The following is a 12,844-nucleotide window of genomic DNA, read 5'->3' as shown; positions in this document are numbered from 1 at the left end:
CTGGTCACTCTGGAGCTGGGCGTTCCCTTGGGTCCAGGCAACCTCACTCCGAGTGTGAAAATGCTCCTCTTTTCTGGGGTATTTTGCAGAAAAAAAAAAACTCTTAAAGGACAGCATCTAGAGCAGCTTCGCAGTCCACAAGGAGGGGCCGCGTGGAGGGGAACCCTGAGTGTGGCTGTGGCCCGTGCTCCTCACTCACAGAGCCGTCTCTGGCACCTCAGCGAGTTCTCCTTGCTTTATTCTGCAGTTCACTGAGCTCCTCACTTTAGGACCTGGAGGAAGGTGGCTCCAGTTTCCAACCCTACTTTCCTCAGTCACTCATGTTTAGTGGGATGGAGGGGACAGAAAGGAGACACCTTAAATCTGTTCTCTACATGTTTATGTCTTTGTTGATATAAGACGGTAGAAACAACGCCAGCAGTCCCTGCTTTGCATTAGCTTGAGGTGTAAGCAGAAGAGGTGTGTGTGACATTCAGAGAGGATGGACACCTCAGCAGCTTCCCTGGTGGTGACTAAGAGCAGGCCTTGCCTCCAGGCATCGCACAAGGCAGCGGCGCAGTTCCGAGGCAGGAAAACCGTTCCTTCCCAGCCCGCAAGTGCTCAGCTAAGGGTTGAGGCCCCGGCCTTCTGCCACCCACTCCTGCTCAAGGTCTGCAGTGGGGAGAAACAGGGATAGCACCCGCTCTGGTGCAGCTGGGTTTTCCTGCAGGGCCAAGCGAGGCGGTGAGTCGGGTTGAGACACTGTCTGCCCCTTCCTTCTGTTCCCTAAGCCTCTTCCCCACTCTGTGTCACCTCAGCTGCCACCAAAGCCCCTGCTGAAGGGTGCTGCTGATCATAGAGTGACACCCTCCAAAATAAGGTTGCCACTTGGGACTCTCCAGGTGCCAGCACCAGCCGGCCCCAGCTCACACTGCTGTGTTCTCTCGTCTCCCGCGTGGCAAACATCTGAGAGCCAGTCTCATGGGATGCTGAGAAGAGCGCTAGACTTGGTGACTCAGGCAAGGAGCTGCAGGGCCGGGAAGGAGAGAAATGAGTAAAACTCTTATATTCTGATTAGAAAGTAGTTCTCCCGAGCAGACATTCAAATAGGAATTCCTCTAATACCTGGCACATGTAATTCATCCCTGCCCTGCATGCCACCGGGACTTGGCAGCTCCCTCTGAAGTGCTTTGCTGGTGTGAGCAACTTGATGGTGACAGGCGGCCGCTCTGCCCTGGGCTGACCATCCTACCATGAAAGGATGCTTTGCCATCTAAGTTCTCCAAAAGAAAGGACACAGCTATCCGTGGGGGTCATGCAGACAGAGGGTCAGGAGGTGGGGGAGAGGGCGGCGGCGAGGGCCAATGCCATGTGGCGGGCTCTGCTCCAAGAACAGGTGAGGCAGGACAGGCGGGCTCAGGCCTAGCTTGTTTAACCATCTCAGGGCAGAGGAACTACTCCTAGTCAGCTGGTGCCTAGGCCTGGCCAGGTGGTAGCGGAAGGGCCTAGAGTGTGGTGTGCATAAAGAAGGTATTTGGGGTGCGGGTTCTGGGCAGATGTTTTGCATGGGAATAGGAAGGATGTGCTCACAGAGCTACTGCTGACTATATCTGTGAGACCTAGGGAGCCTGGAAGGGCAGACCCTTAGGATCAGTGAGGCCCCCAATGTCAAATATCAGAGTGGAGAAAATAAAGGCACGTGGAGAATGTGGGTGGCAGTGCCCTCCTGCTACACTGAAGAAGCAAGCGATGGCTTTCTCTGGCTGGACCAGGAGCACCGCGTCTCCCCGCCTCCTCCAGACCGTGCCAACCACTCTGCACCTTGCATCCCCACCACCGAGGTGCCCGGAGTTTCCCATCGGCTCCGGTGGGTCCCACCTCCTTTCCAGCATCCAGCTGCCCTGAGCCTGTGTTCATGGCACCTGCTCTGTGAGAGATTTGAGGGTGGCGAGTGGGGGAGCATCCTACAGGCAGTGCTGGACAGAGCTCTGTTGTGGGTGCTCCTGGGGGAAAAGCCCCATTTTTCTCATCTACTGAAATGCCGCCCCTCATTCAGGGTGAAAGCAAACTTCTCCAAGACCTTTCCAGCCCATTCAAATTTTCTTGGCTTCTCCAAATTTTGGGGTCTTACAGCGTAAAACACACTGTTTGGTGCATGTATGATTTCTTTCTTCCCCTTGCTGGCTGTATAAAACTGGAAAGAAGCTTGACTTCTGGTCTGTGTCCCGTCTAAGCTTCTATGTCTCAACACCATGAAGAGCAGGGTTAACTAGTCCTTGCTGTGCTGGGTCTCATCACCAAGAGCCACCCATGGGCACCGGAAAGCAGGCCCTTGGCTCGGGTGGATGCTTGCAGGCCCTTGGCTCAGGTGGATGCTTGCAGGGATTTGCTGCCTGCCCCACCTACATGGGGAGGGCATCTGCAGACCTGCCCGCAGCCTAGGGCTCAGAGGGGCCCCTGTGTGGAAGGCAGCAGCCATCCCTGCCTGGAGATTTGGCCTGTTTGCCTTTGATTTTTCCTACCATCCACAGTGGGGCTCAGAGTAACTTGTGATTATAACCAGATTTTTGGACTTAGTTGCTGTAGAATTAACCAATGCTTGTCCTGCAGTTAAAGAACAAGAAAAAGAAAAGATCAGAACAAAATGAAACCGTTTTTCTATCGTTTCTCTTGCCTATGTCTGTCTTCTAATTTGCTGTTTTCCCACTGAACTAACTGCTTTGTGAAGAGCAGCTACAGTCATCCGCAGGGAAGTTTGCTAATTTTGCTGGCCAGCCTGTGGGCAGTGCAGCACCCCGTCGCCTGCCTTCTTCCGTGGCTTCATGCTCCTGTGTTCCCCAGACTAATCTGTCACCATCTCCAGGTGACGCTATGGGCCAGTTAGTGCAGAAATGGCCACACTGGGCTGAAGGAGGGAGAGCGTGGCAGAGAGGACAGAAAGCCCTCTCACGAGCCGTTCCATTTCCGTGGCTGTTTATAAAAAGCTTGCATTTATTGCCTCATGGAAGGTGGAATGAGGGGACAGTGGCCTCAGTGGCAGAGAGTGTAGCCAGAGCTCATCTGCAGGCGCAGAGCGCCTGTCTGCCTGGTGGGAGAAGCTCACCTGGGGCACACTGGTTCCCTGCTGCAGCCTCATTTCATGACTACCTGTATTGCTTTTTTTGTCTTTCTTTCTACGTGGTTATCTCCTAAGAAATGATTGTGTGGTCTCCTTGTTAGCTAAATACAAGGCAGCCTTTGTGCTTGATGCACATCCATTCTTTCTAGGCGCCCGTTCAGCCTTGCATTTGTGTTGGTGAAGAGCAACAACTGCCTCCTATCCTGCTTGAAATGACTCCCATTTCTCCTGGATATTCCCTGCAAAGTGCAGGTGCCGCCTATACTTGGTCGTTGTGGAGGAATTGTACTGTGGCCGGGCACAGACTAACTTTCTCTCTCTTTTCTTTTCCTTCCCTCCCCCCAGGATTATACCCTAACCATGTATTTTCAACAATATTGGAGAGATAAAAGGCTCGCCTATTCCGGGATCCCTCTCAACCTCACGCTTGACAACCGAGTGGCTGACCAGCTGTGGGTTCCCGACACATATTTCTTAAATGACAAGAAGTCATTCGTGCATGGAGTGACCGTGAAGAATCGCATGATCCGCCTCCACCCCGACGGGACGGTACTGTACGGGCTCAGGTCTGTCGCCTCTTTGGGGCCAGTTTGCATGTGTGTGCTGGCCTTGGATTTCTCACTGGAGATGATGACAGTGAGTGAAGCCAGGTCCTCACATTAATTAGGGAGCATCCGTGAAACACTGGGAGCTCTGCAGAAGAAAAAATTCCTCACCCTAAGATTTGGGGCATTGCTGTGACTAAAAATAGCCACCACGCAGTGATGAAGCAGCCTCTGTGGCTGGATCGTGTGTAATTGGGTTGCCATATCTGGGAGCGCAGACTCCCCCAGGATGGATTTCCCACGTCATGGCCACAAAGGCCTGTAATTAATATTGCTCTGACACTGCAGAGGCTTTCGTAAACTTTTCTCCAAGCTCTTTGACGGCTGCAGAGACGTCTGCTGTGCAGATTATAAGTATCGTCTCTGCGGAGCTCCACTGAGCTGAGCCACGGGTATTTATGGGAATGACTGAGAGAGCTCCCGGGGGAAGAGCAGCTCTTGGCAGGTCTACGGTGCAGTTGCGCCAGTCAAGAAGCCGAGCTGCCTTCTGAGCTCTGAGGGGTGGGCACCCAAGAAACTACCAGCCTCCCGAGGATGGTTCTCTAACCTCCCTCAGCGCTGGTCACTACTCACTTGGAACTTTACTTTGCTAAATAATAGTCTGCAGACTGTCTCTTGCACTGCTTTGCTCTGAGTTTTGTTTTGATGGTAGTGTGTGTGTGTGTGTGTGTGTCTGTGTGTCTGTGTGTGTGTGTGTGTGTGTCCCTGCCTACATGAGCCCGTTCTAGGAGTGGCTCTTAGCTCTCAATGGGACACATATGGATAGCATGGAGAAAGACGTCTCAAACTGTTGCGAATCTATAGCCTGTTAAGAAGATCCACAGCTAAAGGTGGAAACAAAGTGATACGAACTGAAATCCACAGCACTGCCACCTTTAGGGCCTTGAGATGAGTGGAGGGAGCCACTGAGATTGCCCTTAGGTAGGAAATGAGGGGTGAGTTTCTCAAAACCACGGGATTAGAGAAAAGTTTAGGGTTTCTACTGAATCAGACCTTTTCAGTTCTAAGAGAAACAACTAATACATGTCAGCCATGACTTCATAATGAGCCTACGAAGTTTCTTTGGGAAATGTTAAGCATTTTATAATTTTAACAGATAGAATTGTAAAATTCTGGGAGTTGAGTCAAGCAGATCACGTGGACAAAAGGTTATGCAGAAATGTTGTGCTGTGAAGCGAGGAGCTGTTTACCTGCCCCCAAATGGGGCCAGGCCGCATATGCGTATCATGAATGTTTGTGCATGTATATACATGCTGTCTGCATGATTGAGCCCATGTGCATGCATGTGTGCTCATGTGTGTGTGTTTGTGCATGTGCGTGCATGTGTGCATGGGTGTGTGTGTGCGTGTGTGTGTGTCTATGCTTGAGGAGAGCAACAAGAAGGAAATATGAGAGTTAATCTCACACAGTTTTGTGAACAGTGTGTGCTACTTGAGTTCGCCCCACATTTGATTTTGCATTTTTAATTTTCTTATCAGGAGTAGGGTTTATTTTGATATGTTTTTGTTTGAAACAAGTAGCTTTAACTCTTTTTGAATTGAGTTATGTAATAGGCACAGGAAATTTCATAAATCCTGAAATTTTATTTAAAAGTGTCTTAGTAAGCATCCTGAAACAGGCAAGAGTCAGAAAAAGCAAGAAAAAGCTTTAAAAATGCTATCTTTTACTAATGCTTGACCTAATTGTAGGTTTACATATACAATTCAATAATAGTGGTATAACAAGGTATGGAAAATCTGTTTCATCTTTCTAGTTAAAGTTATATCCATTATGCCTTTCAAAGAACCTGCTAAAGCAGCAAAATTTTCTTATAGATGTGCTGACTTTACTGAAGTATCATCTTCACATATTACTTAGAACTTCACCTTCAGTCTCCTAAATTTGAAACAATTCTTCATATTTTTGGGACTATGGACAAACTGTCAGAAAGAAAATCTCCAGGGGCCGGAGAGATGGCTCAGTGGAATAGCGCTTCCCTGGCAAGCACAAGGGCCTGAGTTCAATCCCCGGTTCAGAGAGAGAAAGAGAGAGAGAGAGAGAGAGAGAGAGAGAGAGAGAGAGAGAGAGACTGACTTTCCAAGCTGCAGCTTAGCCAACGTAATCTACAGTGCCTGGCTGCTGCCTAATGTCTTGACTTCCTTGGAATCAGCTAACCTAGAAATTTCTGCCATGATATTTTAATAAAAAACACATAATCACAGCTATTAGTTTGAAATTTTGGACAAAAGATATTTCAAATAATAATTTAAAAAAATTCACATATAATGTCCAGGCATGGTGGTACATGCCTGTAATTCCAGCGCTAGGGAGGCTGAGAACAGAAGGATCACTATGAGTCCAAGCTGCGTGGTGAGAGCCTTCACAATAAATAAATAAACAAATAAATCAATGCACATAAACATATATTAATTTTATCTGTTCCATATAAACTTAAGTACCATTATAAATATATTTCAAAGGTTGTATGTGTGTTCTGATAAAAACAAAACAAAACAAAGTGAGGTGTGTGTGCTCACATTGGAGGGCCGCCGTAGTCTCCACCCCAAATCTTAGCTTCCTTCCTTTGCTGCACATGCTGGCGTGGCAGGCCTGTGCTGGGCGGGGTGTGGGCCTCCAGCTGCACATTGGGCCTTTGCTGTGCTTTTGGTACCTAAGTCTACCTAGCTCTAGGCCTTCCGCAGCTTTAAGTCCTGATAAGATCACCAGAAATCCAAGATACCACTAAACCAAAATTGCGTAGGAAGGCCTGTGTGCTCCCAGCAGCACGGTGGAGCAGCACAGTAGCCCACAGAGGACCGCCTTCTTGCCGAAGCCTGACATTCAAGGGAGAATCATGCTGCGTACTCCCAGCCTGGGAAAAGAACAAACTGCACAACTCGATGTATGGTCGCTCCTGATGCATGTTTCTTTGCAGCATTGTAAAATTGAAAAACTGAGATTTCAGTCATCCTTCAGTGAGGATGTTGTGTGCTAACACACTTGTGGAAATTGGGAGCAGCTCAGAACACAAAATGTAAGTCCCCACACTGGGAAACACAGAGGCCCTGGGTTGCCGCAGCTCCCTTGTGAGGTGCTGTACAGAAAGCACTGGCTGTGTTTCTGAGGTCTTAAAGTACAATTTTTCTCTCCACTGGGCCCTGGTCTTGGCTCTTGCCTATCTCTCCGTTTGTGGCCCACACTGGGAGGTCAGGCCGTATCTCACTCCTTTTTGCCAGCCAGTGCAGTGCCAGGATCCACGAGGGCTTTTGCCTTATCTAGGGCCCACAAGGATCTTTGGCTGTGGACGAGCCATCTGCGATGTACTTCATGCGTCAGCTCAGCCTTATTCTGGGAAATCACTGATCCTTCACTCTGAAGATTGCCAAAGTAGCCCATGACTGATCCTTCAGATGCTCAAGAGCGATCATGTCCTCACAGTGGCCGGAGGTCATTGCGTGCAGGGCACCATCCTTTCTGATCCTTACAGCCCATCGAGCTAGAAAGTCAGGCCAGCGCTGACTTGTGCTCGGCCCCACGACCTCCGCTGGCCGCCGAGGCTCTCCTCAGGTGCTCTGCAAGGTGCTGCTGCACACCACCCTAAGGCCGCTCATGTGTTCTTCCAGAGCGCTCCTCGCAGCCCCCCCTCTGAAGGCACGAGGACAGTCTGGGTACTGGGGTGGGGCTGCCTCATGGGTCCTGGTCCTGCCTGCCCAGCTGTCTGTTTTCTCCTGCACTGGGGTGGGGCTTTGCCCTGCTGCAAGGAGGTGGAGTTCATGACGCCATCTTCCAGACCTTCCTCAGTGTCTGGGTCTCTCAGTGTCATGGAATGTTTGTCTGCACAGTTCAGCACGTGGGCTTCTCTTCATTCGTCTCCAGTCCGTTTCTTGGATTCTAGGGGGTTGTAACAGGGTCACGGATAGAATTCAGTTCTCTCCAAAAGCACCTAAGACTGAGATCTTCACAAAAATGAGGCAATTCATTTTGTCTGAGAGGTTTGTTGAAAAATCGGTTGGATAGTTCATAATATATGAGTTAAGATATATGCTGCCAAAATGGCTTCAAATTGTTAATGTTGTCATTGCCATACTGAATAGCTTGAGAGCAATATTAAATCAAAGCTAGGAAGTATTTCAGAGTGTTCAAACTGAGTCGCTCTAGTAAGCTAACATCTTACTCTGAAGCTAGAAAAGTTCAGGGTTTCTGGTCAGTTACCACTTTTTCCCAGAAAAGATGTAAGCTCACAGCAGTGCTAAGGCCAGCGGGCCCAAGGGCCAGTGTGCCTGCCCGGCTCCAAATACCTGCTTTGTCGCTATTTATTTCCCAATTATTTTTAGGTCAGAAAGCAACAGTGATAAATTGCTTTCTAGAAGGGACTGTGCTAATTTATGTTCTCAACAGTGATTATAAATATTAGCTTTAGGATTGTGACACTTGCACTGGGATTTGTGGTTATTAAGGTTACTAAAAATAGTTAATCCCTCTTTCTCAACTCTCAAGGCTGGAGAAATCCCCCATCTCACTTTAAATTCAGGCTTATGCATCTCTCCACTTTCCTCATCTCCCAAGCACGTTCCTTCTGTCCTTCTTCATGAGAAGTGTTTCTATTTTCTCTTCACAGCCTCCTCCTTGCTCTCATTTGAAAGTACCGTCTCCACTCTAGTTGAAAGCACAGTGATTTCTTAGTAATAATTTGGTCCTGGTGGCTCTCAACCTTCCCTTCCAGCTGGTCACCTCTCCACTCACCGTGCTTGCAGTGTGCAGACTCCATGTCCCTGTCACAGGGCCTCTGTCGTTCTCTTTTCTGAATACAGAATACCTTGTCCACTAGATATGAGGAGGTGTGATAGGAAAATACAATTAATGCCTGAATTCAACAACATTACTACAGTAAAACATGCATTGTCATTAATCTCCCTCAAAATTTCCCCTTTACTTCAAATGTTAGCCCATTCCCTTGACGCTTTCTGCAGTAGCTCTGCACGTCCTCTTTCGCGAGTGCTTTCTGCTGCATTCACAGCATTCACCTTTTGGTTGGACCTTGGGGCTCAAGGCTGCACAGCACCGCGGCTGGCCAGTGCAGGGGCGAAGAGTGTCTGTTACTTCTCCAGCTGCTGAGACACAGTGCCCAGCACTCACAAGGAAAGGCAAGATTTTTTTTTCCGGGGGGGGGGGTGCGGTGGGGCTCACAGAAGACTTAATCTGTAGCTGGGAGGTCCAGACAGAAGCGGCCGGGAGAATCCCCACTTTTGAGGAAGGCTGCTCAGGTCACGGCATCCGGGAAGCAGAGAGAGAGGGGAAGAGCTGAGGTTGGAGGCGGACCCTTCCTGTCACACCCGCACCGACCACATCCAACTAGGCGCCCCCAGTGGCACCAGTGCCCCATAATCCAGTCACCTCCCAAGGCCCCGCTGCTGGACCTATCATGCCTTGGAGGCATTTCGGAACTAAACCCTGATGAGGGTGCCTTATAATTTCCTATAATCCAGGCTTCCCTTGGCCAGCGCTCAGCAGCGTCCACTGTGTGTCTGATCAGAGCTTGTACCGACATGTGTGAAAGGGGACTTTGGAATGTGGTGAGAACGATGGGACACGAGCATTCCAAGGGAGGGAAAGATTTGGGGAGATTTATGGCATGTCTTTCTGCAACACATTTTCAGAATTTAAGCACTTGCCGTGTATCGTGAGCACGCCTCACGTCCATGCCTTTAGCATCACCGTAACATGGGTATGTAACTAGACAGTCCAACTCACCCTGCTGTGCAGAGCGCCTCATCTGCGGTCCTCTGTTTGCTTCCTGCTTTGTCACCTCGTTACCTTTTTGTCGTGGTCCTTATTCAGATCTGACATCACCTTATCAATTTACTGCCTTTCTTCTCAGCTGCTCTTCTCCCAACCTGGAGAAGCCACCCGAAGAATACAAGCTGCCGCAGAGCGCTCTTTCTTTCTTATTGTTGCCCTTTCACTGTGCTGAAAGAACACGAAGGTTCACCTGAATAACCAGTTTTCTTCCTGCAGCAGGAGTGCGGCGGCGATTGAGATCGCTGGGGCTGGAGTGGCCTGGGGCTGCGGGGGCTTTAGCAAGGCGCGCCTGCGGGGTGTGGCCAGGCCGGGCGGTCCTGGGGTCCTGGGCGCCCCGCGGGCCTGGCCCGCTGCCCCTGGCCCTGCTCGCAGCTCTGCTTCCAGCCGGCATGGAGTGAGCCTTCTGCTCCGCCACGCACTCCTGCTGCGGTGCTTCACGGCCGGCCCACCAGGGACCGCACCTCCTGGAACCAGAAGCCGAACTCACTCTTTCCTCCTGGCAACTGTGTCCCAGGGCAGGAAGCACGGCCAGCAGTTGTGCATTTTCTGATTAGATTTTCACTTCTTTGGAATTTACCTTGGAGTAGGATGTGAGGTTGTTAACAGCTCAGTTTTTTGCTCTCAAATGATTAATTGTCCCTCTTAATACTTAATTCGCTATTCTTCCACATGAACTTTAGAATCATTTGCTTTATCAGATCCCTAAAAACACAGGTTGTGATGTTGGAATTATGTTCCTTAAACCCTAACTTAGATCAAAACGTTATAGTCATTTTTTTTCACATGAATATAATGTGTCTATTTTCATTTTTCTTTATGGCTTTTGGGAAAGTTTTATTATTTTCTCCCTTCTTGATACACTTATTCCAAGTGTTTAAAAGTGTGGTATGATAAAGAGTAGGAGCGATCGCCGTTGTTTTTCTAGTTGGCTTTTGCTAGAAAACGAGGAAGGTATTATCTATCAAATACCTTTGCAACTCTTTAGGCACATACCTATCTAAACTCACATCTACCCAGCGAATCCCTCATTATTTCCATTAGTGTAGCTAATCCTTACATGAAGTTTCATATTCATACTGATTATAGAGATGCTTTTATTCTCATTTCCAATAGTTTTTTCTTCTCATTTGTATTTCCTGGGTTACTTCCTTGATTTAACAGCCAGAGCACTGGTGGGCAATGGGTAATGGGATGCAGTGTCTGCTCTTCTTTCAGTATAATAGGCATGCTTTCTCTGCGTCAGCATGAGCTGGCCTCAGTTTCACTTTAATGTGACTATTTCCCATTCGTTTGCTTCGTGTGTGTGTGTGTGTGTGTGTGTGTGTGTGTGTTGTGTGAGTGTGTTTGAAAGACAGAGACTACCAGACTGGTGTCTAGAAATGGTGTCACAGATCAAGACTTACTGGTGAGTAAATCACATGTCCTCAATGCCTCACATTTGTTTTTAAGAACTAACTAGAAAGGAAACGACTGACCCTAGGTGTTTTTTTAAAAAAATTAGCAATTGGAAAACTTTACTATTTGCATTTATAATTTCTTGTTTACCTGTAACTGTGATATATTCATATACTCCTTCAATTCATTCTTTTAAAATTTTTATTATAAGTTGACAATTTGTAATTATATAATTTTGGAGTAGAAAGTAATTTTATGGTGTGTGAATATGATGTGGGATAATTACATACACTATCATATCCTTCACTTCAGGTAATGAACAAATATTATGATGAGAACATTTGAAGTTTGTTCTCTTAGCAATTTTTAAATGGCCAATATTCTGCTAACTATATTCACCAGGCTTGAAAACAGATCTCAAAAAAAAAAAAAAATTCTCCTGTCTCTGTGGCAGTGTGCCTGTGATAACCCTCGCTCCAGGCCCGCCCACCTTTCAGACTCCAGTGCCTTCCATTCTCCGCTACTGCTTCTATGAGTTCCACCATTTAGAGACGATTAGACAGATCAGAGCATGCAGTTGAAGCAACACAGCAACTGACCAGTTGAGAAAAGCTATATTTGAGGGTCCTCGCGATAGCACAGCAGACTAAGTACCTGCTCAGGCAAGCTTAGAGACCGGGTTGGATACCTGGCTCCACATGCTGTGCTGGTCCGGCCCCCAACCCTCTGAGCCAGCCATTGAGATGGGGTGTGGTAGTGCAGGCCTGTAATCCCAGTTCTGGGGAGGCTGAAAACAGGAGGATCACCATGAGTCCAAGCTGTACAGTGAGACCCAGTACCAAATGCGTACAAAAGCTATATTCAGAGAGAGAGAGAGAGAGAGAGAGAGAGAGAGAGAGAGAGAGAGAAAAATTTTGAATATTATTTACTGCCTTTCGCCCAGCAACTCCCCAGCTTGGGCACTATTTTGGTCTCAAGCAGGTAGAGCCCAATCTCAAGCAAATTATTAGGTACAAACACACACTGTAAATTGTGTGGAGAATACCTGGTGGGTTGAAGTGAAGTTTATCTGTGTTCTGCATAACACCAACACAGGAAAAAAAGAGACAGGCCCTGCCCATGAAAGTAATGTGTCTAAACGTCACACATGTACGCATATCACCAATGTATAAATGTCTCTCTGGTGTGAGAAATCAGAAGTGTAAATAAGGACCAGAATATATGCTCGATGTTGTGAAATAGGAAGCAAATGCTCAACTGGGAAAGGGAACTACTAGAGGGTGGGGAGAAGGGCAGGAGGGGATAGAGAGAGAAAGGGAGAGAAATGGAAGCAAAGCTTTTATGAGTGAGCAGAGGGAGAGGGGCTGAGAAAAAGAGAAAGGAACGGGGAAAAAGGAACTGAGGCAAGTCACGTACAGGTACAGTCTCCATGACGACAGTGACCGTTATGTCTAGTTAAAGTGTATCAATAAACTTAAGCAACTAAAAAAGCACATGAGAAAAGACATTCTAAGACCCTAAATTTTTGCTTTGGGCTAAGTAAGCCTAGCCAAGAGGTAACAGAATGCCCTAGTGTGTAACCAGTCTGCGAACATGTGGCTAAATGGCTATTTGTTTTAATTTTATTTGTTTGTTTAAGCTCTTGTTACTTAAAGAAAGGTGTGTAAAACATTAGCTGGTGGGCAAGAGACAGAAAAGTCATTGTTTCTGTCACTTGACAGAGAGTGATCTTGTTTTAAAAAAAAATTCAGAAATATGTAGACTGGGCGTGGTGGAACACACCTGTAATCCCAGTGCTTGGGAGGCTGAAAACAGGAAGATCACTAGGAGGCCAATCTACACAGTGAGACCATGTAGACCCTGTAGACCCTGTAGTAAATACATAAAAAAAGAAAAGAGATAAAAGACATATATCGGAACAAATAGATTACCAAATTCAAAAGCAGTAAACCTTGATTTTAAAAAAAAA

General features: G+C 47.6%; 1 protein-coding gene across 1 annotated transcript in view; it reads left to right on the top strand.

Moving 5' to 3' along the window:
• The first annotated feature begins 3,447 nt into the window (after positions 1-3,447).
• Positions 3,448-12,844, top strand: part of Gabrb3 (gamma-aminobutyric acid type A receptor beta3 subunit) — a 55,405-nt gene continuing 46,008 nt past the window's right edge. The window contains exon 1 of the mRNA XM_004644444.1: positions 3,448-3,663. Within this exon, the coding sequence (XP_004644501.1) occupies positions 3,458-3,663 (206 nt within the window). The 5' untranslated portion in view covers positions 3,448-3,457. The remainder of the gene's footprint in view (positions 3,664-12,844) is intronic.

This window comes from Octodon degus, unplaced genomic scaffold, assembly GCF_000260255.1.
Source record: "Octodon degus isolate 3935 unplaced genomic scaffold, OctDeg1.0 scaffold00199, whole genome shotgun sequence".
Lineage (NCBI taxonomy): Eukaryota > Metazoa > Chordata > Mammalia > Rodentia > Octodontidae > Octodon > Octodon degus.
The sequence above is the reverse complement of the archived record's forward strand: the minus strand, read 5'-3'. Positions and strand labels throughout refer to the sequence as shown.